At 51.3% G+C, this 27993-nt stretch overlaps 2 protein-coding genes across 3 annotated transcripts; both read left to right on the top strand.

Moving 5' to 3' along the window:
- The first annotated feature begins 5078 nt into the window (after nucleotides 1-5078).
- On the top strand, nucleotides 5079-11033 carry LOC308662215 (DLA class II histocompatibility antigen, DR-1 beta chain-like). Of its 2 annotated transcripts, none has more exons than XM_081317776.1 (6): nucleotides 5079-5224; nucleotides 6314-6586; nucleotides 9380-9661; nucleotides 9819-9932; nucleotides 10171-10194; nucleotides 10697-11033. In XM_081317776.1, the coding sequence occupies exons 1-6, from the start codon at nucleotides 5140-5142 to the stop codon at nucleotides 10708-10710; spliced, it is 792 nt and encodes a 263-aa protein (XP_081173902.1). In that variant the 5' UTR covers nucleotides 5079-5139; the 3' UTR covers nucleotides 10711-11033. The 2 variants fall into 2 exon arrangements, with proteins under 2 accessions (XP_081173902.1, XP_081173901.1); XM_081317775.1 differs by having other exon boundaries at nucleotides 9332-9661.
- Nucleotides 11034-18875: 7842 nt separating this feature from the next.
- Nucleotides 18876-27787, top strand: LOC308662217 (H-2 class II histocompatibility antigen, A-F beta chain-like). Its single transcript, XM_081317779.1, has 6 exons — nucleotides 18876-19028; nucleotides 21361-21633; nucleotides 26097-26375; nucleotides 26527-26640; nucleotides 26879-26902; nucleotides 27403-27787. Exons 1-6 carry the CDS (start codon nucleotides 18944-18946, stop codon nucleotides 27414-27416), a joined length of 789 nt encoding a protein of 262 aa, XP_081173905.1. The 5' UTR covers nucleotides 18876-18943; the 3' UTR covers nucleotides 27417-27787.
- Nucleotides 27788-27993: the final 206 nt, after the last annotated feature.

Genomic DNA, 27993 nt, shown 5'->3' with positions numbered 1-27993 from the left:
TTGTGGGGGGCTCCCCCGGTCAGCAGCTTGTGTCACAGCCTTTAAATGGCCTCCCTCCCCCCAAATAAATGGCTCCCCCTCTTAGGGAAGGACCCTGGAAATGGGTCATTTCAGAGATGTGGGGAGGGCAGAGAGCTTCCTACCTGGGGGGGCAGGGGGCATTAAGGGGGAAGGGGGCAAACTCAACTCTCCCAAAATATTGGTGTCTCAGGGCACACCTGCACCCACAACACACACAAACACAGAGCCCCCCACAAAGAAGCAGCAGAGGAGGCGGTTGGGGGTTGGGGAGGAGGTGGGGGGGCTTCAGTCACCCCATAGGTCTTTTCCAAGACTACCCACTGCCCCCCTCTAAGCCCTTCCTGCCTTGGGGCCCAAAGACCCCTCCCTCTGGGAGACCCGGAGAACAAGGTTTCTTCCACAGTTTGAGGGTCCCCCCACCTGGGCGGACGACTGGATCCTGAGTCCACAGGAGGTAAAGTTGCCAAAGTTCCCCCTCCTGCTCTTGGGGGGACCCTCCCCATCCCCCTCCTCCAAGTCTTCCCCACTGAAACTGAGCCCCTCCCCTTCCATGCTGGTCCCCCTTTTCCTCTCTTTCCCACCCATCAGAGCCCCCCCCCTTAGAGAGCCGAGTCTGAAGGGGGAGAATCGGAGCCTTTGGGTCCTTTGGGCCTCTGGGGACGTTTCTCCAACCCTCCCTCGTTTCTTCCCTGGGCTGTCCGGGGTATCCTCGGGGGTCGGGAGGTGCCCCTCAGCCTCTTCCTGGGGGGAAAAGGCAGGGGACCGAGGGGGCTGCCCCACCCAGAGACTCAGCCACGGGGCGGAGCATGACAGCTGCCCTGGGGAAGAATCTGGGCTTGTTGCCTGATGGATCAGGGCCCGTTTCTCCGTTCCGCTTCGGGGGAGCCCAGCTCTTCAGGCCGGAGGCAGGGAAGGGAAGCGAAACTCCAGCACTTCTCCAGCTCTTGGGGGTTGGGGAAACACACAAAGGTCCTCTGTGTGTGTGGGGGGGTGTTGAGGGCTGGGGGGGCAGGAAGAACTCAAGAGAAAATCCAAACCTCGCTGGGGAGACACGAAAAGAGGAGAGGAGTTCTGCTCTGATCAGAGGCTGCCTGGATCTGGGACCCCCTTTGTGCGACTGGCTGTGTAGACACAACTGTGGTGCGGTGGGGGGGAGCCCCTCCAGCTCTGGGGACCCCCTCCTGCCCGGAGAGTTTCTCCTCAAGTGATAGATGTCTCTTTTAATATTCGTTAATTGTTTCTTTTTCAAAAAAAAAATGTGCCTGAACAAAACCACCTTGCTGTGGATATGACAGATTTTTGAAATTTGGGGCCAAAAAGAACTCGGGCACAAAAGAAATGACTTACAACCATTTTTCACACTTAACGACCGTCGCAGCCTCCCTGCGGTCACCACGTGATCAAAATTCAGTCGCCTGGCAACTGACTGGTATTTATGATGGTGGCAGAGTCCCGGGGGCTTCGCGTGACCCCCATTTGCCACCTTCTGACAAGCAAACCTCCCTGGGGAAGCCGGATTCACTTAACAACAATGTTATTCAATTAACGACGGCACAGGTTCACTTAACGACTGTGGACGGAAGGGTCACAAAATGGGACTTAAACCCGAAATGTTGGGTTCCATTGAGGTTGTAAATTGAGGGCTATTTGTATGAACTAGGATAGGATAGGATAGGATAGGATAGGATAAATTGATTGAATAGAATAGATAGAATAGAATAGAATAGAATAGAATAGAATAGAATAGAATAGAATAGAATAGAATAGAATAGAATAGAATAGAATAGAATAGAATAGAAGAGAAGAGAAGAGAAGAGAAGAGAAGAGAAGAGAAGATAGGATAGGATAGGATAGGATAGGATAGATTGAAAAATAGACTAGAACAAATTGATTGATAGATAGATAGAATAGAATAGAATAAATTGATTGAAAAATAGACTAGAGTAGAAAATAGAATAGAATAGAAAGAATAGAATAGAATAGAATAGAATAGAATAGAATAGAATAGAATAGAATAGAATAGAATAGAATAGAAGATAGGATAGGATGGGATGGGATGGGATGGGATGGGATGGGATGGGATAGGATAGATTGATTGAAAAATAGAATAGAACAAATTGATTGATTGAAAGATAGAATAGAATAGAATAAATTGATTGAAGAATAGACTAGAGTAGAAAATAGAATAGAATAGAATAGAATAGAATAGAATAGAATAGAATAGAATAGAATAGAATAGAATAGAATAGAATAGAATAGAATAGAATATAGGATAGGATAAGATTGGGTAGGATAGGATAGGATAGAATAGAATAAATTGATTGATTGAAAGATAGAATAGAATAGAATAAATTGATTGAAGAATAGACTAGAGTAGAAAGTAGAATAGAATAAATAGATTGATTGAAGAATAGAATAAAACAAAAGGGGTTTTGGGGAGGAGGGCAGGGCCTTCCTGGTGGGGCTCTCCCCATTGATCCCCCCTCTCTCCCACAGAGCTGGTCTTCCCCCCCCCCATGGCCAACGTCTTCTATGCCAGGAACGGCTTCAGCCTGGACTTCCTCCTCCAGCCCAAGGGGGCCCCCAGGAAGACCCCCCCGACGCCCCCACCCAGGAGCCCCCGGCCCAGAGAGACGGACATCTGCGACCCCTTCCTAAAGATCAAAGCCACCGGCCGCAGCATCGCCCGATCCCTTTTCTGAGCGGGGGGGAACTCTGGAGGGGGGGCCACGCATGGCGCTTTGACGGGCCAGGACCGGCCCCCCCACCCTGTACACAAAGTGGGGGTTCTCAGCAGCATCCCGGGCCCTGCAAGAGTCTGGGGGTCTCCGCTGTCCCAGAGGGAGGGGGCTTCGGAGTGTGGGGCGGCTGTGGGGCTGAGCAGGCAGTCCTGGAAACGGCCTCAGGTGACTCCTTCGCTGCTGCCCCTTTAAGAAGAGTTTCTCTTTGTGTGTGTGTGTGTGTGTGTGTGTGTGTGTTTGTACACCTGCATGCCTGTTCAGCAGAGCCTCAGCTGAAGACACAAATATGGTTGTGGGGGGGGGGGGGCTGCTAGATCTGGGGCGTCTGGGGATCTTCCCGGATCTGGTGGCCTTGGCTGAGGGCCAAGGAGGATTTGGAGTTAAGCAGATTTTTTTAGAAGGGAATAGAGAGGGAAGGGACCTCGGAGGTCTTCTAGTCCAGCCCCTCCCCACCCCCCACCCCAAGCAGAACCGATGCTATTCCGGATAAGTGACTGGATGGTTGCAGCGGCTGCTGTGAATGGGGTCTCCGCTGAGTAGGAGGGAGCCGTGTGTGCGCGTGCGCGTGTAATGGCAAGCACCCGTCTAGACGTCTGTCTGTCACTCGAGGAGAAACTCTCCGGGCAGGAGGGGGTCCCCAGAGCAGGAGGGGGGAGGGAGGGGAGGGGCTGCCCCCACCGCACCACCGTTGTGTCTACACAGCCAGTCGCACAAAGGGGGTCCCAGATCCAGGCAGCCTCTGATCAGAGCAGAACTCCTGTCCTCTTTTCATGTCTCCCCAGATAAATTTGGATTTTCTCTTGAGTTCTTCCTGCCCCCCCCAGCCCTCAACACCCCCCTCCCACACACACACACACAAACACAGAGAGGACCTTTGTGTGTTTCCACAACCCACAACAGCTGGAGAAGTGCTGGAGTTTCGCTTCCCCCCCCCCCGCCCCCGGACAGAAGCGCTGGGCTCCCCCGAAGCGGAACCGAGGAACCGGCCCTGATCCAGCAGGCAACAAGCCCAGATTCTTCCCCGGGGCAGCTGTCCTGCTCCACCCCATGGCTGAGTCTCCGGGTGGGGCAGCCCCCTCGGTCCCCTGCCTTTTCTCCCCCTCGGGAAGAGGCTGGGGGGCCCCTCCCGACCCCCGAGGAGACCCCGGACAGCCCAGGGGAGAAACGAGGGAGGGTTGCAGAAACGTCCCCGGAGGCCCAAAGGACCCAAAGGCTCCGATTCTCCCCCTTCAGACGTTACGGGGAGACTCGGCTCTCTAAGGGGGGGGCTCTGATGGCCGGGAAAGAGGGGAGAGGGGAAAAGGGGGACCAGCATGGAAGGGGAGGGGCTCAGTTGCAGTGGGGGGGACCCCGAGGGAAGACTTGGAGGAGCGGGATGGGGAGGGTCCCCCCACCCGAGAACAGGAGGGGGAGCCTTGGTGGAGCAGTGGGCTGATGCCTCCTTAAGTAACACCAGCTGCCTGCCATTAGTGCAGGTTCGAGTCCCACCAGGCTCAAGGTTGACTCAGCCTTCCATCCTTCCGAGGTAGGTAAAAGGAGGACCCAGATTGTTGGGGGCAATAAGCTGACTTTGTAATAATGCCGCTTGGGGTGTGTGTGAAAGCCCTAACAAGCAGGCATAGACATAGAATGAAGGCTACTGCTAAGCTTGTAAGCCGCCCTGAGTCTTCGGAGAAGGGCGGGATATAAATGGAATTAAAATAATTAAAAAAGCTATGGCAACTTTACCTCCTCTGGAGTCAGGATCGAGTCTTCCGTCCAGGACATGGGGGGGGAGTGGGGGGGGGAGTGGGGGGGGTTCAATCTACCTGCTCTTCATCACTTTTTTCCTTTTGTTTTTCTTTTTGGTCATCAAGTTCTGGACACCTTGCTAGGCGACTGGTGGTCCTCGGATGTCGCCACATCCTAAAAGTGGGTGAAAAAGTTGAAAAGCCCTGCACTAGGCTCCCTGTGGGAACTGAAAGGGCATCTAGTCCACCCCTCCAGACACACAGAGAAAAGGAGGCTCTGGTTGGGAATCATGGGGGGGCGGGGTGAAAATGGAAGTCCTCCCTCCCCTCCGGAGCTGGCATAAAACGCCCCCTAAAATGCAGCCCCCCCGACTGAAGGGATTAACCCCCCCCCCCAACTTTCTCCGCTTCTCTCTGCGCCGAACTATCTCCTCCATCGGCCGAAGTCAAGGGAGACTCTGCCCGGAGACCGATGACGCTCCAGGAGGGGGAAATCCCATTGGTCCCTCCGCTTTCCTGGCCCCTCCCAATTCCGAAGTCCGAGGAAACCGCCCCTCCCCCCAAGCCAGACCCCCCGATTCCGCCTCTGGGCTGGGAGCCTCCGCGTCTCTCTCCCCTCCCTTTGGGGGCGCTGGTGGGGAGCATCCATGGGCTCCGTTGGGGTCCCCCTTTTGTTGCTGGTGGGGGCGCTGGCCCGGATCCCCGGAAGCGAAGCGGGGAAGGAGACCCCCGGTAAGGAGGGGGCTGGGCGGGAGGAGGGGAGGGGCCCTCAGTGTTTCTGGGGGCGAAGAATGGGGCTGGGACCCCAGAAGTGGGGAAAGGGGTCTAGGGCAAGAGAGGCGGGATCTCCGCGTGGTCTCCACCCCTCCCTCTCAGCATTTTCCACCGGAGGACGGAGAGGGAGCCCCCCTTCCCTGCTTGCGGGCGAGGTGGGCGGGTGTCGCGGGAAGGCAGCCGAGGTGGGATAAGAGGCAGCCGGACCCCCTCTCTCGCCCCACCCGTGGCTGGGAGGGAGGGGGACCTTGCGGACCCCGAATTAGCGCCTGAGCCCCGAAGTTTCTTGCACTAAAAGAGGAAGGAGACGGAAAGCGAAAGCGAAAGGGGGAAACTGAGGCACTTTCAGAGCTGAATCCACAAAGATCAGCAAATGTATAACAAAAAGACGCTTTTTGGCAACCTCAGTTTTTCTTCTGAATCTCCATTTTTTTAAAGGGGAGGGAGGAGTTGAGCTTGGATTCCTTCTGGGGGGAGACTCTGAATTTGGGGAGGAGACCCAGAACCCCCCACCCCATATCCCCTCATTGCTGAATCGGGACCTGGAGGGGAGGGGGGAACTGAGGGAGAAGCGAAACGGTCTATTTGGGAGGGGGAGAGAAAAGAGGTCTGGAAAAGCATCCAAAGGCAGCTTCTGGGGCTTAAGATGGGGCGGGGGTGACGGGAAGAGAAAGGGAGGGGAGAGCCCAGGAGCATGGGTCTGGGTATCCTTATTGTGCTCCCAAAAGGAAGAGGGAGAGAGAAGTTTGGGTATTATCTTCCCTCAAGCCCAGAGGAGGGGTCTCTTCCCTCCCTCTATACTTCCTCCTGCTTTGGGAGGGGCAAAGAGGTCCCCCCTCCCGGGATCCAGCGTTCCCTGCAGACCGGCTGAATCCCGCTGGGACCGACGGTTCCCCGTCCCTCCTCCAGGGGGCGCCTTTCGGCAGCCTCTCGCGGCAGGTCTCCCGCCCCTCCCCCTCCCCACCTGGGCCTCTCCTCCAGTAGCCGCTGGGAACCATGGGCTCCGGAGTCCCTCCTGACGCCCCTCCCCCCTCCTCCTTCCCGCAGCCCATTTCCTGGTCCAGGAGAAGGTCGAGTGCCGCTTCCTCAACGGGACGCAGCAGGTGCGATACCTGTACAGCCAGTTCTACGACCGTCAGGAGTTCGTCCGCTTCGACAGCGACCGCGGGGAGTTCGAGGCCGTCATGGAGTTCGGGAAGGGGGACGCGGAGGCTCGGAACAGGGATAAGCAGCTCCTGCAATTAGCGAAGACCGAAGTGGATTCCTTCTGCCGACACAACTACGGGGTTTTCCAGAGGGGCCACGCGATTGGCCGGAGAGGTGAGTGGGGGAGGGGCAGTTCCATTGGGGGGGGAATGCGGAGAGTCCCCCCGTTTCATTTCATTGATTAGGGATCTCCCAGATAAAGATTTGCCCCTTATTTATTCTCTGCTCTCCGATCTATTGAAATTTATTCATTGGTATTTATCGCTATTTGTTGACCCTCCTAAGCCACCCCCCTCCCTCCCTCAAAGGGGGTGTCTGGAGGGGGTAGGATTATAACATCACCCCTAAATAAAAATGTGTAAAAAATAAATTACCCTTAAAATGTTAGAAATTCTACAACGATGACAAATATGGCCACCATGCTAAATCAATACCTTGTTGTTGTAAATTTTCTCTATCTTTCAATTTCCCTTCGTTATCCAAGATATCTTTGTAAGTCAACGACTTTGTCATAATGAATTAAATTTGGGTAAGCAAAAGCTTCCATTGTTGAAAGCCATTCAGGTAGCTTTGTATGGATTTTCTTCTTTATTCTATTCCGGATTACCTACGGCAACACCTGCGGCCGGCGTCAACCTCCCTCCGTCCAGTGCGCTCCCACAGAGAGGGCCTCCTCAGGGTGCCTCCGATCAGGGAATGTCGACTGGTGGTCCCCAGGGGGAGAGCGTTCTCTGTGGGCGCGCCAGACCTATGGAACCGCTTGCCGGTTGAGCTCCGGATGGCCCCCGAATTTCGCTCCTTCCGGCACGATCTCAAAACCTTCTTTTTCGAACAAGCTGGTCTGATGGGATGGGGTTGGGTTTTTATAAATAGTTTTAATTTTAATATGTATTAATTTTATGGGCATAATGGTTTAATGGCTTTTTAATTTTTGTATTCTGTTTTTTATTACAGTATGTATTGCCCTGTTCACCGCCCTGAGTCCTTCGGGAGAAGGGCGGTATACAAATTAAATTATTAAATTAAATTAAATTATTCTTTCCTATCTCAAAGAAATACATTCCTTGTAAAGTGGCTTTGAAAGTATCTCTGCGTTTTATTCTTCCCGTATCAACTTTTAAAACCATCTCTCTCTCTCACACAGAGGGACTTTGCATGGCACACACGTAAAATATAAAACGACCAAAAGAGTATATATAATTTAAGATTTAAAAGGCAAGGATGATTAAACTCCAGTGATAAAAAATTCATTAAAAGTGGGGAGGGCTTCGGGATGCTGACCGGCCCCACGGCTGCCTCCTCCTCTGAGCCCCCCAAGCGAAGCCCCAGACACCATTCCTCCCCCCCCTCGTTTCCAGAAGGCCAGGAGTGGGGGAGGGGCTCCCTTCCCCTCTGTGGCCTTTGGGATTTTAGGATAAAAAGTGAACTTCCAAAGGTGTGGAAAAGGGAATTAGGGAATTAGGGATGGATGCTCCGTCCATCTTTTAGTCCTTTTTATTCTTTATTCAGAGTCGTTTGCTCATCCAATTTTGGGGGTCTGGGAGAAAAGCCCCCCTTGAGACCCCCTTTTGGGTCACAGACTCGGCTTCACCTGCAGCCGAATCGCTTCTCTCGTCCTACCTGGGAAGGTTCCTCATTTGGGGGCAAAGATTCAAAAAACACCCATCAAAACTGAATTTTGGGGATTCCTTCGGCCCTGAAGCCTCAGATTGTTTAGTTCCCTGTTCCAGATTCCTGGCAAATTGCTACGTTTGTTGTTCTAGCTTTATTTACTTATATTTTGAAAAAACCTTATTTATTTCTATCAACCGATACTGTTTCATTGTGCAAAACCAATATTTCATCTGCAGTTGTTGCCATTTGTGGTTGCCAGGGTATCCAAAAATAATACGCTACCTAAGAATTAAATGAGATCTTTGTTCCACAAGAGGAAAACCGCCAGATCCCAAGAGAAAAAGGCATTTTACGGGGAGACGGTGGGAATTTGCTCCTTCTGGAAATTATGGAATATTTAAGGAAAGCGACACAGATTTTGTTCTCTGCATATTCAGTCTGGAATTCATTCTTACACCTAAATTCTTCCCTGCAAACCCAGGAGGATAATTCACTGTTCATAAAAAAAATCCCGACCAGATCCCAGGATTAAATTACAAATAACCAAACCTTTAAAAATTGCATGTTCTTAAACATGATATAATTAGCTGTTCGTAAGAGAATCCCTCAAGGGAGAAAAACGTGGTTAGCAAAAGGTCTCTGAGCTGGAGTGGATCTATGAAAGTAGTTATAGTGTATACTTTTTTTAATGAAAATTATCAGCCCTTTTGATCAGTGACGTCATCAAAGTAAACAAACCCACCTGGTGTTGATTACGTCAGCAGATCATGGCCCTACGCGGAAGTAACCGCCCTATTTTCAGATAAGGCGTCTTGAACCGAACCCCATCAATAGGTCAAGGCAGTCAAGCCTCTGGGTACGTGATTAGCTTCACCCTAGACTAATTCTATCGACATTCAAAACAAACGGAATAAGCTAAATAAAGTAAATAATGAACAGAGGCCTCTGCTTTTGGGAAACAAGCCCTACTTTGGGGAGCTGTGAAATAATAATAATAATAAACACTTTTTATTTCTAATCATTCTAGCCTAATGATGCTTTTAATTTTTGTGGAGTTTTAAAAGTCAGCGCCTCAAAAGCAGGGAAAATGGGAGGCCCTAAAAGGATTTATGTTTTTCCATCTTCCAGGATCCCCTTTAATTTCTTGCTGCAGTTTGCTTTTTGAAATGACTTAAAACAAATAATATTTTCAGGAGTGAAAAGGGATCTTGGTCTAAACTAACCAACTTGGTCTCCCTTTCTCAGCCCTCTTTGTGTCTCCCCCGTGTCCCCCCTCCCCCTCCTCCCCTCCAGCCAAGCCCACAGTCTCCATCTCCTCCACCAAGCTGGACCCCGCTTCCCCCCACACCATCCTCCTCTGCACCGCGAGGGGCTTCTACCCCGTGGAGATCGAGGTCCGCTGGCTGAAGAACGGGCGGCCGGAGGAGGAGGGCGTAGCCTTCGGGGAGGAGCTCCAGAACGGAGACTGGACCTACCAGCTCCAGGTGATGCTGGAGACCCAGCCCCAGCGGGGGGACGTCTACACCTGCCAGGTGGGGCACGCCAGCCTGGAGGCCCCCATCACCGTCCAGTGGGGTGAGCCCCTCCCCTCCCTCCCCTCCTGCTCTGGGGACCCCCTCCTGCCCTGAGAGGGGGGAGAGACCCTCCCTGTGGGGGGAGCTGGGATGGACCCTCCTGGGGGGGAGCTGGCCCTGATCCTCCTGCTCAGGGGAGGCTCCTTCTCCTTCCCCAGAGCCCCGATCCTCCAACTCGGCCAGGAGCAAACTCTGGACGGGGATTATGGGGGCCCTGATCGGGGTGATCTTCTTTGCCACGGGGGTCTCCCTCTACCTGAAGAGCAAGAAAGGTGAGTCTGGGGCCTGGATGAGAGGTTGTGGGGAGGGGACCATCCAGGGGGGGCTCTCAGAAAGCTTAGCAGAAGGCAAGGAGCCCCCCTTGGACATTTGCTTGGGAAATTCTGTTCTTGGAGGGTCTGCTGTATAAGTGAGCATCCTGCAACCTATTATGGGCTATCGATGGGGAGGGGGAGCCCCTGAGTCCTCCAGCCCATGAAGGGCTCTGATTGGCTCTTTTTCTCCTTCCAGCAATTCCCATCCAGCCTCCTGCAGGTGAGTTTCTCCTCAAGTTACAGATGTTTCTTTAACATTCGTTAATTGTTCCTTTTTTTAAAAAAAAATGTGCCTGAACAAAACCTCCTTGCTGTGCATACAACAAATTTTTGAAATTTTGTGCAGCGTTTCCTTACAGAGACCTGAAAATGCATTGGAATCAAAGACAAATACAGACACACCACAAATAGTAAAATATTGACCAGGTTTTTTCCAATGTGGTGGGTGGGGAGGACTCCTCTTTTGATTAAGTGCCTCAATTAAGTCATTTGGGGAAAATTCCATAAGTCCCGGGAAATGAATTGCTGGTCCTTTGCATCCTTTTTCTCCCTGACATGGGGGGGTGGGTGGGAGATTTTCCCTCATTCTGCCCCTGCCTATCAATCACCCCCCTGCAGTGTGGGTCTGTTTGGGGGGGGCTGGTAGAGAGGAATAATAAGTTATTTACACTGAAGGTTTCACTTTATATTCTCATTTTCTCCCCATCTCTTTTTCTCTACAGCCCTCATGAATTAATCCTGCCGTCATTCCTTGTTCCTGATGGGAAAGGAAATTCTTTTTTCCTCAGTAGCTGATGAATTTCTGGCTTTTTTGCAACCCCTGAAAAATGGAGGCTCAAGATTTTAGATCTGGGAGAGGAGGAGAAGGGCAGCCTGGAGCTTTTCCTGCTGAGAGGCCCCCCATCTTTCTTTCAGGGCCTCCCTTTCTTGGGAGGGAGGGGTGGAGACCATCTAGATTGACCCTGGGGACTCTGGGCCTGCTTGTCATTCCAGACACCCAAATCTTACCCTGCTTTGAATCCACAGCAGCTTCATCTGCATTACTCTTCCTCCGAATCCCTTCCCTTTCGCTTTGATGTGAAAGAATAAACATTGTAGGAAAACCCTGGAATTCCTCCTTCCTTCCTCTTCCTCCTCCTATTTCCTCCCCCTCCAGGTGGGTCCTCCCTTCTCCCCTCCCCCTCCCCAGATTGAGGCCTCCACTGCCTCTGCATTGGCCAGCCCAACAGCTTTGGGTCCCAAGCCAGAACGGGCTCGGGAGGAGGATGGGGAGATCCAGGGAGCTTCGGGGCGGGGAGGGCATTAAGGAGAAAATCGGGCAAACTCAACTCTCCCAAAATATTGGTGTCTCAGGACACACCTGCACCCACAACACACAGACACACACAGGGAACCCTCCCCAAAGAAGCAGCAGAGGAGGTGTGGGGGGGCTGGGGAGGAGGTGGGGGCTTCAATCACCCCAGAGGCCTTTTCCAGGACTGCCCACATGGCTCCACTGCCACCCCCCCACAGCCCTTCGTGCCTTTGGGCCCGAAGCCCCCTCACTCTGGGCAGGAGAGACCCGGAGAACAAGCTTTCTTCCACAGTTTGAGGGGCCCCCACCGCTTCATGTCCTGGGTGGAAGACTCAATCCTGAGTCCACAGGACTTATGTTGCCATAATTCCCTCCTCCTGTTCTGGGGGGAAGACCCTCCCCACCCCCTCCTCCAAGTCTCCCATCAGGGTCTTTCTCCCAATGCAACTGAGCCCCTCCCCTTCCATGCTGGTCCCCCTTTTCCTCTCTTCCCTTCCCTCTTTTCCACCCATCAGAGCCCCCCCCCTTAGAGAGCCGAGTCTCCCCGTAACATGTGAAGGAGGAGCATCAGAGCCTTTGTGACCTTTGGGCCTCCAGGGATGTTTCTCCAGCCCTCCGTCGTTTCTTCCCTGGGCTGTCCGGGGTCTCCTCAGGGGTCGGGAGGGGCCCGTCAGCCTATTCCTCGGGGTAGCAGAGGACCGAGGGGTCGCCCCACTGAGAGACTCAGCAACGGGGTGGAGCCAGATAGCCCTTGAGCTGCCCTGGGGAAGAATCTGGGCTTGTTGCCTGCTGGATCAGGCCCAGTTTCTCGGTTCCGCTTCGGGGGAGCGCAACGCTTCAGGCTGGGGGCGGGGAGGGGAAGGAAGAGAAACTCCAGCACTTCTCCAGCTGTTGGGGGTTGCAGAAACAAACAAGGTTCCTCTGTGTGTTTGTGTGGGGTTGTGTTGAGGGCTGGGGGGAGGTAGGAAGAACTCAAGAGAAAATCAAAATTTCTCTGGGGAGACATGAAAAGAGGGCAGGAGTTCTGCTCTGATCAGAGGCTGCCTGGATCTGGGTCACCCTTTGTGCCACTGGCTGTGTATACACAACTGTGGTGCAGTGGGGGGAGCCCCTCCCCTCCCTCCCCCCTCCTGCTCTGGGGACCCCCTCCTGCCCTGAAAGTTTTTCCTCAAGTGATAGATGTCTCTTTTAATATTCGTTAATTGTTCCTTTAAGAGAAATGTGCCTGAACAAAACCTCCTTGCTGTGGATACAACAGATTTCTGAAATTTTGGGTGAAAAAGAATTTGGGCACAAAAGAAGTGAGCTCTTCCACACTGGGATGTGGAAACCCAATAGAGGGTCAGCCAAAAGGGACTCAGATGCCTCTACACCAACGCTCAAAGTACGAGGAATAAGCAGGGAGAACTTGAAAGCCAAAGGCAGGTCTGTCCTTGTTGCAATTCCTGAAACTTAGTGGGATGAAACCCAGGACTGGAAGGCAGAACTAAAAAGATTTAATGTGGAGGAATTGAGCAGCGGCTGTCCAGATGAAGTGGGAGACGCTGACCCAAATTTGCAGTTTTAATTCAATAAGTATGTTTAACATCTATATTTACAGCAGATAAAATAGTCAGGCCTATCACTCCATTGTGAGGTAAATCCTGAGGTAAATCACAAAAGAGCAGACAGAATACACAGAAGAAAAAGGCGGGAGAAAAGGGAAACGCCCCCTTTACAGCCGCAGCGACCAATCAGAGCACAGATTGCCTCAGGCAGGAGCCCGCCCTCACTTAACTACCAGGCTGTGTTCTGCACCATTGTACCCTTTCCTCTTCCAGCTATTAAATTTAATATTTTAACATTTAAAGTGTTCAAAAGAAACAGACCTGATATGACTTTGGTTTTGTCGATTAGCTAAATTGGTCATGATAGAAATGGCTAGTTATACAGTAATATATAAAAGCAAAAAGTTGAGGTTGGAGTGTTTATTTAATTAGTCTTGTTCTTTGCTAAAAAGAGTCAGATGTCAACGCCTTTTTTCCCTCTCTTTTTCCCTCGCGCCTCACGCTTTCTTTTCCCTTCTCTTTCTCCTTCCCCTAATTTCCCATTTCTGTTTTTCTTTGTATTTTATATATTAAACAAACAAAACAATAAGACAGAAACAGACGTAATTAAAGAGGAGGTGCAGTTGCACAATATATATAAAAAATAACCACACCGCTATAGAAACGCAAGAGAGCAAAGAGGAAAATCTCCTTGAGTGCATTTGGGTTAACGTGAAAGGGGGAAAGACGGACAGAGCCAGGGGTGTGTATATGGTAATCCCAAAACTAAAAGGAGAAAACAGATGAACTTTTTCTTAATTAGCTAGCCACGGCATGGAGGAAGCAGACCACGATAGCAATGGGGGACTCTGACTGCCCTGAGCTCAACTGGGGGAGAAGCTCTGCGTCTAATGGGGGATCAAGCAGGCTCCTGACGGACCCCGCAGAGAACTTTCTCTCCCCCAAAGTGGAGAAGGGACCTCGAGGATCAGCCCCGCTGGACTTCAACCTCCCTCAGAGTCCCAGGCGGCCTTAAAAGAGGGACGGATTATTTCACTCGGTTTGATCTGTGAGCCACAACACGAAGGGATTTGGAAGATGAACTCCACCCTTTATACTAGGAGGAGTAAAGAAGAAGCAGCTCCTTCTTTGGAGTCTTGTTACGGATAGGCTGTTTTCTCTCTTCCACAATTTTTGAAAAGATTTTATTGGATTATCTAGAGAGGAAACGCTCCCTGTCAGCAGGTGAAAATCCGTTCCTCTCCAGGACTCTGATCCAGGCCAGTCCTGGGATGAAGCGGTCTAGAAATCCCAGGATCTCTCTCTCTCTCTCTCTCTACGTCTCTCTCTCTTTTTTTTTCTTTCGTTCTTTTGTTTCTTTCTTTCTTTCTTCTTTCTTTCTTTCTTTCTTTCTTTCTTTCTTTTTCTATCTCTCTCTCTCTCCCCCCTCTCTCTCATCTCTATCTTATCTATCTATCATCTATCTATCTATCTATCTATCTATCTATCTATCTATCTATCTATCTATCTATCTATCTATCTATCTATCTATCCATCTATCTATCTATCTATCTATCTGAGCCAATATACTGTCCATCCATCCCTCCTTCTTCAGTATTGAGAACTTTTCCAAGGAAGAAAATCCGATCAGATCCTCTTATCCATCCTGTCCACGTCCACGGGTGTGGATATTTTTCTTCTTCTGTTTGGGCAAAACGTTTCCTTCAACTCCCATCCGGAAGAACGGAGTTAACCTCAGAGTCTATTGATCCTTAGGACGGATGAATGAATGAATGAACCTTTATTATCAAAGGACAACATGTATACATTGAGATTGGCTGAGCCCCCCTTCGTTTCCTCCCCCCCCCACACACAACTCACGGTGACAACAAACCCACCACCTTGTTACACCATGTGAGCTAATTGCACAACACTCCGGCCTCGGCCTCGCAAGTCAGTCATACATAGAGTTATTTCCCCCGTTCAGAAGCCTGACAGCCCATGGAGAGAAGCGGCTGGTGATACTCCTGTATCTCCTCCCTGACGGTGGGAGAGTAAAGAGGTCCCAACCAGGGTGTGAGTCGCCCCTGAGGATTTTCCTCACTCTTCCAAGGCAGCGGGCCCTGGCGAGGTCATCCAGGGGTGTCAGGGGACAGCCCACGATGTTTTGTGCTGGGCTCACCACCCTCTGTAATATCTTCCTCTTTATAGTAGGCCGGTAAAAGAGGGTCATAAGCCGTTGTTCTACCCTGTTCTTCCGCAAGACCCTGAGGTAGTGGAGTCTCTGTTGGGCCTTTCTGGCCACCTGGTTGCATTGACTTTCCGGGTAAGATCTTCACAGACTCCCAGGAATTTAAAGGAGGAAACTCTCTCCACACAGCCCCCCCCCAATGTAAAGTGGGGCAGGTTCCTCTCTTTTCCTCCGGAAGTCTAGCACCATCTCTTTCGTCTTGCCGATGTTCAGGTGCAAGTTGTTCTCTAAACACCACAGGGATAGTTTTTGTCCCTCCCCCCGTACGCTGTTTCAACTCCACCCGTAATAACTACGGTGGGATTCTTCTCCCCATGAAATTCCCTTTCTGCCACGATCCTGGCAGTCAAAAGATTGAATTCATTGGCACGTAGCCAATGGCAGGAATTGAGCCTCTATCCTGCTCACAATGTAAATTATCGGTAAGACTGATTGAGCTTCAATCCTTTCACCAGCCTTGAATCTAATCATCCACCTTTTCTTTTCCTCAACGTCTTTGCGGCGTGTCAGGGAGTTGGTTCATGTTTATTTCGAATTAAGAGGAGAAATTTGGGAAGGCGTGAAAAGCTGCCTGTATTTGGAAGCGATATTTCTATTCAAAAGAAGTTTTGTACGAACACACACACGAAAGCCGGAGAGGGTTGTGGAGACAAACCCACTCAGAACTTCCCCAAAGCTGCGCGTGAAGCTAAGCGCTGGTGCTGTTTTGGGGTGGGGTGGGGGCTTGAGACGAGGGAAGAAGAGGAGAAACTCACCTGCAGGGTGAGACCCCCCCCTCCTTCCGGTGGGGGTCTCCTCCCCCCCTTCGATTCCGGGGATCCGGGCCAGCGCCCCCCCCCAGCAGCAGCATCAGGCTCCTGCAGTCTGACGCTTCTCTTGCCCTCGACCTCTTTCCCCACTACTGGGGTCCCAGCTCCTTCCCCCCCTTCCCCAGGGACATTGAGGACCCCTCCCCTCTCTTCTCCCCCCGCCCTGTTGCCCCCCTTACCGGGGATCTCCTCCCCCCGTTCGCTTCCGGGGATCCGGGCCAGCGCCCCCACCAGCACCAAGAGGGACCCCAACAGAGCCCATGGATGCCGCCCCACAAGTGCCCCCAAAGAGGGGGGAAAGAGACGCGACCACCCCCAGAGACGGAATCGGTGTGTGTGTTTTTTTTGTGTGTGTGTGTGTGTGTGTGTGTGTGTGTGTGTGTGTGTATGTGGATTAGGAGGCGGGGGGGGGGGCGTTTTCCTCCAAGTTTACAATTGGGATGGTCCAGAAAAGCGGAGGGGCCAATGAGAAGTCTCTCTTCTGCAGCGTCATCGGTCTCCGGGCAGAGCCTGCCTTGACTTCACCCGACGGAGGAAGATAGCTGGGCCCAGAGAGAGAAGCGGAGAAAGTGGGGGGGGGGAATCCCTTCAGTCTTGGGGGGCTGCAGCTCAAGGGCGGGGGGGGGGTTCAGGCCAGCCCTGCAGGGGAGTCTCTGGACTTCCGTTTGCCCTCCCCCTTGATCTGGCGGGGAGTGGGGCTGCAAGGGAAGGCAGAAGGGGGGCGCTTGGGGGGGTGTCTCTGAGCGGGCTGACTGGGGAGCCCTCGGGCGCCTTCAGACACACAGACACGCGTTCTCTGGCCCGCATTAAAGAAGAGGCCAGATCTCCGTCCTGGGTGGGACTGCCCACCCCGCACCCGTCTGGGGTCAGTGTCCCCCCCCTCCAAAAAGCCTCGGCTTGGACCCTCTTCGTCCCTGGCGAAGGGGCGGACGGGGGGGGGGAGGTTTTGCCCCCAGCACAGTGGGGTTTTCTGACCCGCCGCAAATAGAAGGTCGGTTTTGGTTCAGGAATCTTTATTTTTTTTATTTTTATTTTAATCCCATTTATATCCCGCCCTTCTCCGAAGACTCAGGGCGGCTTACAAGCTTAGCAGTAGCCTTCATTCTATGTATATGCCTGCTTATTAGGGCTTTCATACACCCCCCCAAGCGGCATTATTACAAAGTCAGCTTAATTGCCCCCAACAATCTGGGTCCTCATTTTACCTTCCTCGGAAGGATGGAAGGCTGAGTCAACCTTGAGCCTGGTGGGATGCGAACCTGCACTAATTGCAGGCAGCTGGTGTTACTTAAGGAGGCATTAGCCCTTGTGAATCGCTCTTGTGGATCTCCGTGGGGAGGAAATCAGTGTCTCTGTGTGTGGGGAGAGCGGGAATCCTTCTATGCCAGGGGTGTCAATTTCATTGAGGGACGCATCAGCGTTGCAGTGGGCCGGGGGGGGGGGGGGGAGTGGGTGAGGCCAGGGTGGGCGTGGCCTACTGGGTGGGCGTGGCCAGCTCTACATCGTTGGCGCCCAGGGGGCCTGTGGGGGCCTGGGCAGGAGTGGGGCAGAGCGGAGGGTCTCTGGCAGAAGGGGGTGGGAGCGGGGCAAGTGCCAAGGCCTGGTCCACTGGGGGAGCCTCACTGGTCCTCTCAGGCCATGCAGGGGGGGGCTGGATGGTGGCGCGGGGTGCCCGGAGCCCTGGGCCGCAGAGGTCAAACGTCCAGCCCGGTCCTCGAGCACCCACGGCAGGAAGGAAGGAAGGAAGGAAGGAAGGAAGGAAGGAAGGAAGGAAGGAAGGAAGGAAGGAAGGAGGGAGGGAGGGAAGGAAGGAAGGAAGGAAGGAAGGAAGGAAGGAAGGAAGGAAGGAAGGAGGGAGGGAGGGAGGGAGGGAGGGAGGGAAGGAAGGGATGAATTCATTCCAAGGTTTCTCTAAATTTTATATTTTTATTGTACAGGGAAGGAAAGGGATTCGGAGGAAGAGTAATGGAGATGAAGCTGCTGTGGGGGTAAAAGCTGGGAGAGATTTGGGGTTCAGGACTGACAGGCAGGCCCAGAGTCCCTGGGGTCAGTTTATAGGGAACAGACCGAAATGGAACGGAACAGAATGGAATGAGGAATAGAATAGAATAGAATATAGAACGGAACAGAACAGAACAGAACAGAATAGAGAATAAAATGGAATGGAATGAAATGGTCGTGGCCTGTTTTATCCAATGCCTTACGGAAGTCTAAGTTTGCTCCGTCCTCAGCATTTCGCTGAGCTACTAGTTCAGTCACTTTATCAAAGAAGGAAATAAAATTGGTTTGGCAACATCTGTTTTCAACAAACCTGTCCTGGCTACTGGTTATGAGTTTGTTTGCCTCTAGTTGTTGGCAGATCTGTTTTTTGACGATCTTTTCCAGGATCTTCCCAGGTATCCAGGTGAAACTGATCGGTCTGGAGTTTCCTGGGTCCGTTTCACCCCCCCCCCCTTTTCTTGAAGATGGGGACCACATCAGCCCTTTCCCATCCTCGGGAACTTCCCCGGTGCTCCAGGATTTGTGGGGGATGCGCTGCAACGGTTCTGATACAACATCTGGTATCGGCTGCCTGAGGGGGTTGGGACTCTTTGTGTGTGTGTGTGTACATGTGTCCTCAGTCCCCACACACAAGGAGGACCCCTCAAGCTCTGGCTCCACTTTGCTCTAGGCTCCCTGTGGGAACTGAAAGGGCATCTAGTCCACCCCTCCAGGCACACAGAGAAAAGGAGGCTCTGGTTGGGAATCATTAGGGGGGGGAAATGGTAGTCCTCCCTCCCCTCCGGAGCTGGCATGAAACGCCCCTCTAAAATGCAGCCCCCCCACCCAGACTGAAGGGATCCCCGCTTCTCTCTCTGCGCCGAACTATCTCCTCCATCGGGCGAAGTCAAGGGAGACTCTGCCCGGAGACCGATGACGCTACAAGAGTGGAAAATCCCATTGGTCCCTCCGCTTTCCTGGCCCCTCCCAATTCCGAAGTCAGAGGAAACCGCCCCCTCCCCCCAAGCCAGACCCCCCGATTCCGCCTCTGGGCTGGGAGCCTCCGCGTCTCTCTCCCCTCCCTTTGGGGGCGCTTGTGGGGAGCATCCATGGGCTCCGTTGGGGTCCCCCTTTTGTTGCTGGTGGGGGCGCTGGCCCGGATCCCCGGAAGCGAAGGGGGGAAGGAGACCCCCGGTAAGGAGGGGGCTTGGCGGGGGTAGGAGAGGGGAGGGGAGGGGCCCTCAGTGTTTCTGGGGGCGAGGAATGGGGCTGGGACCCCAGAAATAGGAAAAGGGGTGGAGGGGAAGAGAGGCGGGAGCCTGCAGGAGCCTGGATCTCCGCGTGGTCTCCGCCCCCTCCCTCAGAAGGACGGAGAGGGGTCGCAGAAGGCAGCCGAGGTGGGATAAGAGGCAGCCGGACCCCTCTCTTGCCCCCGCCCCGTGGCTGGCTGGAAGGGGGACCTTGCGGACTCCGAATTAGCGCCTGAGCCCCGAAGTTTCTGGCACCGAAAGAGGAAGGAGACGGAAAGCGAAAGCGAAAGGGGGAAACTGAGGCACTTTCAGAGCTGAATCCACAAAGGCCAGCAAAGAGTCTAAGAAAAAAGACGCTTTTTGGCAAAAGGGTTTTTGTAACTTCAGTTTTTCTTCTAAATCTCCATTTTTTAAAGGGGAGGGAAGAGTTGAGCTTGGATTCCTTCTGGGGGGAGACTCTGAATTTGGGGAGGAGATCCAGAACCCCCACCCCATATTCCCCCATTGCTGAATCGGGATCTGGAAGGGAGGGGGAACTGAGGGAGAAGGATATTCGGGGGGGGGTCTGAATTGCTCCCCTAAATTGGCTCCCCAAAACTCACCCTTTAGTGAAGGGGGCTGCAGCCCCTCCCTTTCAGACCGTCTTGGGGGGCTGCAGGGGGCTCTATTTGGGTGGGGGACAGGAAAGAGGCCTCGAAAAGCATCCAAAGGCAGCTTGTGGGGATGAAGTGGGGAGCGAGGGGAAGAAGAGGAAAAGGGAAGGGGATGCTTGAAGGGGGGACAGCCCAGGAGCATGGGTGTGGGTATCGTTATTCTGACCCTCCAGCCCTTATGTCCCCCGAAAGGGAAAGGGAGAGAGAAGCACGGATATTACTTCCCTTCCAGCCCAGAGGGGGGCGTCTCTTACCTCCCCCCATATTTCTTGCCATTTTGGGGGGGGGGACAAAGAGGCCCTACCGGGATCCAACATTCCTTGCAGACAGACCCAGTGCTGGACCAGCTGAACTTCTGCCTGCCTTTTTCCACCCTGGGAAGATGGAGGGGGTCCCTCAGGAGTCTCCTCCTCTCCCTCATTTTCCTCCCCTCCCCCGACCCCCACCAAGGAGGATTAGCCGTTGGGAACGACAGTTCCCCATACCTCCTCCAGGGGGCGCCTTCCGGTAGCCTCTTGCGGCAGGTTTCCCTCCCCTCCTCTGACAAGCCTGTGTCCCTCAGAGAACCAGGGACCAGGGACCGACTTTCAAAACGACCCCAAAGAATATCAGTCTTTCCACCCTCCAACATTCAGTCAGAACTGAGGAAGCTTCTGGGATGAGAAGCGAAACGTCTCCAAGGGAAAACCAAGGAAATTCCTGCTCCCTTTGGGAAAAGCCCCTTTGGGCCAAGCGAGACCCGGAGGGGGAGACTCTCCGGAGAGACCCCCGGCTCCCCCCGGCCCTTCCGAAGTCTCCCCAGACCCAGCCTGGACTCCTGATGGTAGTCTATTAAGGGAGCTTAAAGGGGCATCTAGTCCACCCCTGCAGGCAGAAAGAGAAAGGGAGACTGCGGTGGAGAGTCATGGGGGGGTACAAAATGAAGTCCACACACATCCTGAAGACCCCCCTGAAGTTGCAGCCCCCAGGAGTGAAAATCTTCCCCTCCCTCGCCTTCTCCGCTTCAAACTCTTCCCTTTGAGATGACCTCTGGGGGCTACAGGGGGGGTCTTTTGGAGAGGGGGAGGGGAAAGAGGCCTGGAAAAGCGTCCAATGGCAGTTTGTGGGGCTGAAGATGGGGTGGAGGGGGGGGGGAAGGGAAGGTGGGGCTGGAAGGGCTGGGAGAGCCCAGGAGCATGGGTGTGGGTATCCTTGTTGTGAACCGCCCCTTCCCTTGTGCTCCCAAAGGGAAGAGAGAAGCATGGGTATTATTTTCCCTCCAGTCCAGAGGGGGGGTCTTTTCCCCCTATATTTCCTGCAGGTTTTGGGGGGGCAAAGAGACCCCCCCCCCGAGATCCAGCGTTCCCTGCAGACAGAGCGAGGCCTGGACCGGCTGAACTTCTGCCTGCCTTTTCCCACCCTGGGGAGATGGAAGCTCTTTACCCCCTCCCCCATTTTCCTCCCCCCTCCAGACCCCCACCAAGGGGGAATCCCGCTGGGACCGACGGTTCCCCCTCGCTCCTCCAGGGGGCGCCTTCCGGCAGTCCCTCCCCCTCCACCCGTGGGCCCCTCCTCCAGTAGCCGCTGGGAACCATGGGCCCTGGAGTCCCTCCTGACGCCCCTCCCCCCTCCTCCTCCCCGCAGCCCATTTCCTGGTCCAGGGGAAGATCGAGTGCCGCTTCCTCAACGGGACGCAGCAGGTGCGATACCTGTACCGGGAGATCTACGACCGGCAGGAGTTTCTCCGCTTCGACAGCGCCCGCGGGGAGTTCGAGGCCGTCACGCCGTTGGGGAAGGTGGACGCGGAGGCTTTGAACAGGGATAAGCAGCTCCTGCAGGCCAAGAAGGCCGAAGTGAATCGCCTCTGCCGACACAACTACGAGGGTCTCCGGAGAGGTTCCATGGTTGGCCGGAGAGGTGAGTGGGGGAGGGGGAGTTCCCTGTGGGGGAATGCGGGGACTCCCCCCTTTCATTTCATTGCTTGGGAGTTTCCCAGATAAAGATTTACCCATTATTTATTCTCTGCTCTCCGATCTAGGAAATTTACTCATTGGTATTTATTAATGTTTATTGATCCTCCTAAGCCGCCCCCCTCCCTCCCTCAAAGCGGGGGTCTGGATGGGGTGCGATTATAACATCACCCCTAAATAAAAATGTGTAAAAATTAAATTACCCTTAAAATGTTAGAAATTCTACAAGGATGACAATGAAACATGCAAAAGGAGGGAAGAAGTATATTCCTCTCCTTCTCTTTTGCCCCACGATCTTCCTTCTCTTCCCGAGATCCAAAAAACTTCTTTCCGGAATATTATACAAAACATTATATTTTTCTGGGGGGGAGGAATCCAGCAAGGTCTCTCTCTTGCCCAGGATGTAGATAGATTTCAATATAATCTGTATGCTATATAATATTTCAATATATTTTATATGAATAAATCAATAATATTTATTGATTGACATCAACTTTTTTTTCTAAAGGATTTTATTGAATTTTATACGGTTAGGGATAAAATAGGATGGGGTTAGGGATTAGGGTTTAGGGAGGGGTTGGGATCAACATTGGGATTATCCCCCAATAACATTTTCTATCTTTGGCAAACAGGCTATTTTCTGGATACGTATGTTCAATTAACAATAGTTAATATAGTAATAGATATCTGTAGAGAATGTAATAAACGATAAATCAAAAACAGTATCAGTTAGTCAATACATTTTATTCCTCCTACTATTATACATTCAATATAACATATCAGATTCATTTCTCACTAGTTCATTTTCCTAACCCATAGGTAAAAATTATCCCATGTTCTATAATAAACTGAATCTTCTTTCTCTTTAATCTCTAACCTCAGTCTATCCATTTCTCCACATTCTAAGATTTTCTTAGTTAAAACCTCTTCAGTTGATAAGTTTTCATTTTTCCAGCATTGGGCAAATGCTATTCTCGCTGCTGTCAGTACATGCAATATTAAATATTCATTCTCCTTCTCATAATCAGGTCCTAATATTCCTAACAAAACCAATTCTGGCTTCAATTCTGTCTTTACTCATCTTTTCCAACCATGTCTGTGTTTTAACCCCAAACCTTTTTGCTTTAAGGCCTGTCCACCAGATGTGATAGTAAATACCTGGCCTTTGTTTACATTTCCAGAAATTATTTGAAGTGTTTTTAAACATTTTCCGTAATCTTACTGGTGTCATATGCCATCTATAAAACATTTTATACAAGTTTTCTTTATCTGAGACTGCTTTAGTCGATCTGATATTTCTATCCCATAGTTTCTGCCAGTCTTCCAAGTCTGTAGAATATCCAAACTTTTTTGCCCATGTTATCATTGTTTCTTTTACTTGTTCTTCTTCCATCTTTAAATTGAGCAGAAATCTATAGAGTTTCCTAATCAAGTTTTCATCTGTTTTTAACAATGTTTAATCGAATTCTGTCTGTTCTTTATGGAGTCCTCTTCTCTTTATCTCTTTTGAATTTGCAAATATGGTCACCATGCTAAATCAATACCTTGTCGCTGTAAATCTTCTCTATCTTTCAATTTCCCTTCCTTATCCAAGATATCTTTATAAGTCAACGACTTTGTCATAATGAATTAAATTTGGGTAAGCAAAAGCTTCCATTGTTGAAAGCCGTTCAGGTAGCTTCGTATAGATTTTCTTCTTTATTCTTTCCCATCTAAAAGAAGTAGATTCCTTGTAAGGTGGCTTTGAAAGTATCTGAGTGTTTTATTCTTCCCTTATCAACTTTTAAAATCATCTCTCTCACACACAGAGGGTCTTTGCATGGCACACACGTAAAATATAAAACCACCAAAATAGTATATACGGTATATAATTTAAGATTTAAAAGGCAGGAATCAGTAAAATCAAGTGATAAAAAATCATTAAAAGGGGGAGGGCTTCAGGATGCTGACTGGCCCCACGGCTGCCTCCTCCTCTGCACCCCCCAAGCGAAGCCCCAGAGACCCATTTCCCTCCCCCCCCTCGTTTCCAGAAGGCCAGGAGTGGGGGAGGGGCTCCCTTCCCCTCTGGGGCCTTTGGGATTTTAGGATAAAAAGTGAACTTCCAAAGGTCTGGAAAAGGGAATTATCGAAGGCTCTTTCGTCTGCTGTGCCCCGTCCATCATTTAGTCCTTTTTATTCTTTATTCAGAGTCGTTTGTTCATCCAGCTGGGGAGTCTGGGAGAAAAGCCCCCCTTGAGACCCCCTTTTCGGTCACAGACTCGGCTTCACCTGCAGCCGAATCGCTTCTCTCGTCCTACCTGGGAAGGTTCCTCGTTTAGGGGCAAAGATTCAAAAAACACCCACAAACATCAGAACTTAATTTCAGGCATTCCTTCGGCCCTGAAGCCTCGGATTGTTTAGTTCCCTGTTCCAGATTCCTGGCATATTGCCTACGTTTCTTGTTCTAGTTTTATTTGTTTATATTTTGAAAAAACCTTATATATTTCTATCAACCGATAAGGTTTCATTGTGCAAAACTAATGTTTCATCTGCAGTTGTTGCCATTTGTTGTTGCTGGGGTCTGCAAAAATAACACGCTACCAAAGAATTAAATAAGATCTTTGTTCCACAAGAGGAAAACCGCCAGATCCCAAGAGAAAAAGGCATTTTACGGGGAGACGCTGGGAATTTGCTCCTTTTGGAAATTATGGAATATTTAAGGGGAAGCGACGCAGATTTTGTTCTCTGCATATTCAGTCTGGAATTCATTCTTACACCTAAATTCTTCCCTGCAAACCCAGGAGGATAATTCACTGTTCATAAAAAAAATCCCGACCAAATCCCAGGATTGAATTGCAAATAACCAAACCTTTAAAAATTGCATGTTCTTAAACATGATATAATTAGCTGTTTGTAAGTGTGGGATTTTCGGACCCGGCGGGCTCCTCATGACCTTGCCAATAAATGAGGACACGTCTCTCTGAGCGTTCTCGGGATGAGGGCCAAGACCGAAGTCCCAAGCTCTCTTTTATTGAGATACAAGCAACCCACAAGCAACAAGCAATTATCTAATGGTTACATTTCAGCTATAGCCCTGTATGGAATGTCTTTGTTCCTGTAACTTTCTTGTATGTGTTACTTTCTTGTACGTGTTCCAACGGGATTGTCCATCTGCACGTAGCAAGGTCATCTGATTTCTGGAAAACTGCAACTTATGAACAGAAATGAAACTTGTCTCTGCCCTGAGCCAGACCTGCGCCATTTTATGTGAGCCTAAGGTGGAAATATCACAGGTTTCCTACAGTAAGAGAATCCCTTGAGGGAGAAAAACGTGGTTAGCAAAAGGTCTCTGAGCTGGAGTGGATCTATGAAAGTAGTTAGAGTGTATACCTTTTTTTAATGCAAATTATCAGCCCTTTTGATCAGTGACGTCATCAAAGTAAACAAACCCACGTGGTGTTGATCACGTCAGCAGATCATGGCCCTATGCGGAAGTCACCGCCCTATTTTCAGATAAGCCGTCTTGAACCGAACCCCATCAATAAGTCAAGGCAGTCAAGCCTCTGGGTACGTGATTAGCTTCACCCTAGACTAATTCTATCGACATTCAAAACAAACGGAATAAGCTAAATAAAGTAAATAATGAACAGAGGCCTCTGCTTTTGGGAAACAAGCCCTACTTTGGGGAGCTGTGAAATAATAATAAAACGCTTTTTATTTCTAATCATTCTAGCCTAATGATGCTTTTATTTATTTATTTATTTATTTATTTATTTGTTTGTTTGTTTGTTTGTTTGTTTGTTTGATTTATATACCGCCCTTCTCCCGGAGGACTCAGGGCGGTGTACAGAGCAATAAAATAAGAATACATTAGATAAATAATTTTAAAACCCAAATCCATCAGGCCAGGCCGGCTTGTTCGAATAGATAAGTTTTTAGATCACGCCGGAAGGAGCGAAGGTCGGGGGCCATCCGGAGTTCAGCTGGTAAGCGGTTCCAAAGGATTGGTGCACCCACTGAGAATGCTCTCCCCCTGGGGGTCACCAGCCGACATTCTCTCACAGGTGGCACCCTGAGGAGGCCCTCTCTGTGGGAGCGTACAGGACGGAGGGATGTTGATGCTGGCAGTAGGTGCTCCCGTAGGTAATTTTTGTGGAGTTTTAAAAGTCAGCGCCTCAAAAGCAGGGAAAAAAGGGAGGCCCTAAAACGATTTATGTTTTTCCATCTTCCAGGATCCCCTTTAATTTCTTTCTGCAATTTGCTTTGGAAATCACTTCAAACAAATAATATTTTCAGGAGTGAAAAGGGATCTTGGCCTGAACTAACCAACTTGGTCAAAAGGGATCTTGGCCTGAACTAACCAACTTGGTCTCCCTTTCTCGGCCCTCTTTGTGTCTCCCCCGTGTCCCTCCTCCCCCTCCTCCCCTCCAGCCAAGCCCACCGTCTCCATCTCCTCCACCAAGCTGGACCCAGCTTCCCCCCACACCATCCTCCTCTGCACCGCGAGGGGCTTCTACCCCGTGGAGATCGAGGTCCGCTGGCTGAAGAACGGGCGGCCGGAGGAGGGCGTGGCCTTCGGGGAGGAGCTCCAGAACGGAGACTGGACCTACCAGCTCCAGGTGATGCTGGAGACCCAGCCCCAGCGGGGGGACGTCTACACCTGCCAGGTGGAGCACACCAGCCTGGAAGCCCCCATCACCGTCCAGTGGGGTGAGCCCCTCCCCTCCTGCTCTGGGGACCCCACCCTGCCCTGAGAAGGGGGGAGAGACCCTCCCTGTGGGGAGAGCCAGGATGGACCCTCCTGGGGGGGGAAGCTGGCCCTGATCCTCCTGCTCAGGGGAGGCTCCTTCTCCTTCCCCAGAGCCCCGATCCTCCAACTCGGCCAGGAGCAAACTCTGGACGGGGATTATGGGGGCCCTGATTGGGGTGATCTTCTTTGCCACGGGGCTCTCCCTCTACCTGAAGAGCAAGAAAGGTGAGTCTGGGGGCTGGAAGAGAGGTTGTGGGGAGGGGACCATCCAGGGGGCCCTCTCAACAAGTTTAGCAGATGGCAAGGAGGCTCCCTTGGAAATTTGCATGGAAAATTCTGTTCTTTGAGAGTCTGCTGTATAAGGGAGCATCCTGCAACCTATTATGGGCTATCGATGGGGAGGGGGAGCCCCTGAGTCCTCCAGCTCATGAAGAGTTCTGATTGGCTCTTTTTCTCCTTCCAGCAATTCCCATCCAGCCTCCTGCAGGTGAGTTTCTCCTCAAGTTACAGATGTTACTTTAACATTCGTTAATTGTTCCTTTTTTAAAAATAAAATGTATCTGAAGAAAACCACCTTGCTGTGGATAAAAGAAATTTTTGAAATTTTGGGCAGCTTTTCCTTACAGAGACCTGAAAATGCATTGGAATCAAAAAGAAATACAGACACACCACAAATACTAAAATCTTGACCAGCTTTTTTCCAACGTGGTGGGCGGGGAGGACTCCTCTTTTGATTAAGTGCCGCAATTAAGTCATTTGGGGAAAATTCCATAAGTCCCAGGAAATGAATTGCTGGTCCTTTGCATCCTTTTCCTCCCTGAAATGGGGGGTGGGTGGGAGATTCTCCCTCATTCTGCCCCTGCCTATCAACCACCCCCCTGCAGTGTGGGTCTGTCTGGGGGGGCTGATAGAGAGGAATAATAAGTTATTTACACTGAAGGTTTCACTTTATATTCTCATTTTCTCCCCTTCTCTTTTTCTCTACAGCCCTCATGAATTAATCCTGCCATCTTTCCTGCTTCCTGATGGGAAAGGAGATTCTTTTTTTTTCAGTAGCTGATGAATTTCTGGCTTTTTTGCAACCTCTGAAAAATGGAGTCTCAAGATTTTAGATTAGGGAGAGGAGGACAATGGCAGCCTGGAGCTTCTCCTGCTGAGAGGCCCCCCCATCTTTCTTTCAGGGCCTCCCTTTCTTGGGAGGGAGGGGTGGAGACCATCTAGACTGACCCCGGGGACTCTGGGCCTGCCTGTCATTCCAGACACCCAAATCTCTCCCTGCTTTGAATCCACAGCAGCTTCATCTGCATCACTCTTCCTCCGAATCCCTTCCCTTCCCTTCACTTTGATGTAAAAGAATAAACATTGTAGGAAAACCCTGGAATTCCTCCTTCCTTTCTCTTCCTCCTCCTATTTCCTCCCCCTCCAGGTGGGTCCTCCATTCTCCCCTCCCCAGATTGACGCCTCCACTGCCTCTGCATTAACCAGCCCAACAGCTTTGGGTCCCAAGCCAGAACGGGCTCGGGAGGAGAATGGGGAGATCCAGGGAGCTTCGGGGCGGGGGCATTAAGGAGAAAATGG

Source organism: Vipera berus (assembly GCF_964194415.1).
Source record: "Vipera berus genome assembly, chromosome: 2".
In the NCBI taxonomy this organism is placed as follows: domain Eukaryota; kingdom Metazoa; phylum Chordata; class Lepidosauria; order Squamata; family Viperidae; genus Vipera; species Vipera berus.
The sequence above is the reverse complement of the archived record's forward strand: the minus strand, read 5'-3'. Positions and strand labels throughout refer to the sequence as shown.

Excerpts from the sequence above, each read along its gene's own strand:
- LOC308662215 (XM_081317775.1), top strand. The coding sequence starts at position 5,140 with ATGGGCTCCGTTGGGGTCCCCCTTTTGTTGCTGGTGGGGGCGCTGGCC. Across the intron at positions 5,225-6,313 it reads AGCGGGGAAGGAGACCCCCG|CCCATTTCCTGGTCCAGGAG; the intron begins GTAAGGAGGGGG and ends TCCTTCCCGCAG. Across the intron at positions 6,587-9,331 it reads CCACGCGATTGGCCGGAGAG|CCCTCTTTGTGTCTCCCCCG; the intron begins GTGAGTGGGGGA and ends TCCCTTTCTCAG.
- LOC308662217 (XM_081317779.1), top strand. The coding sequence starts at position 18,944 with ATGGGCTCCGTTGGGGTCCCCCTTTTGTTGCTGGTGGGGGCGCTGGCC. Across the intron at positions 19,029-21,360 it reads AGGGGGGAAGGAGACCCCCG|CCCATTTCCTGGTCCAGGGG; the intron begins GTAAGGAGGGGG and ends TCCTCCCCGCAG. Across the intron at positions 26,641-26,878 it reads CTACCTGAAGAGCAAGAAAG|CAATTCCCATCCAGCCTCCT; the intron begins GTGAGTCTGGGG and ends TTCTCCTTCCAG.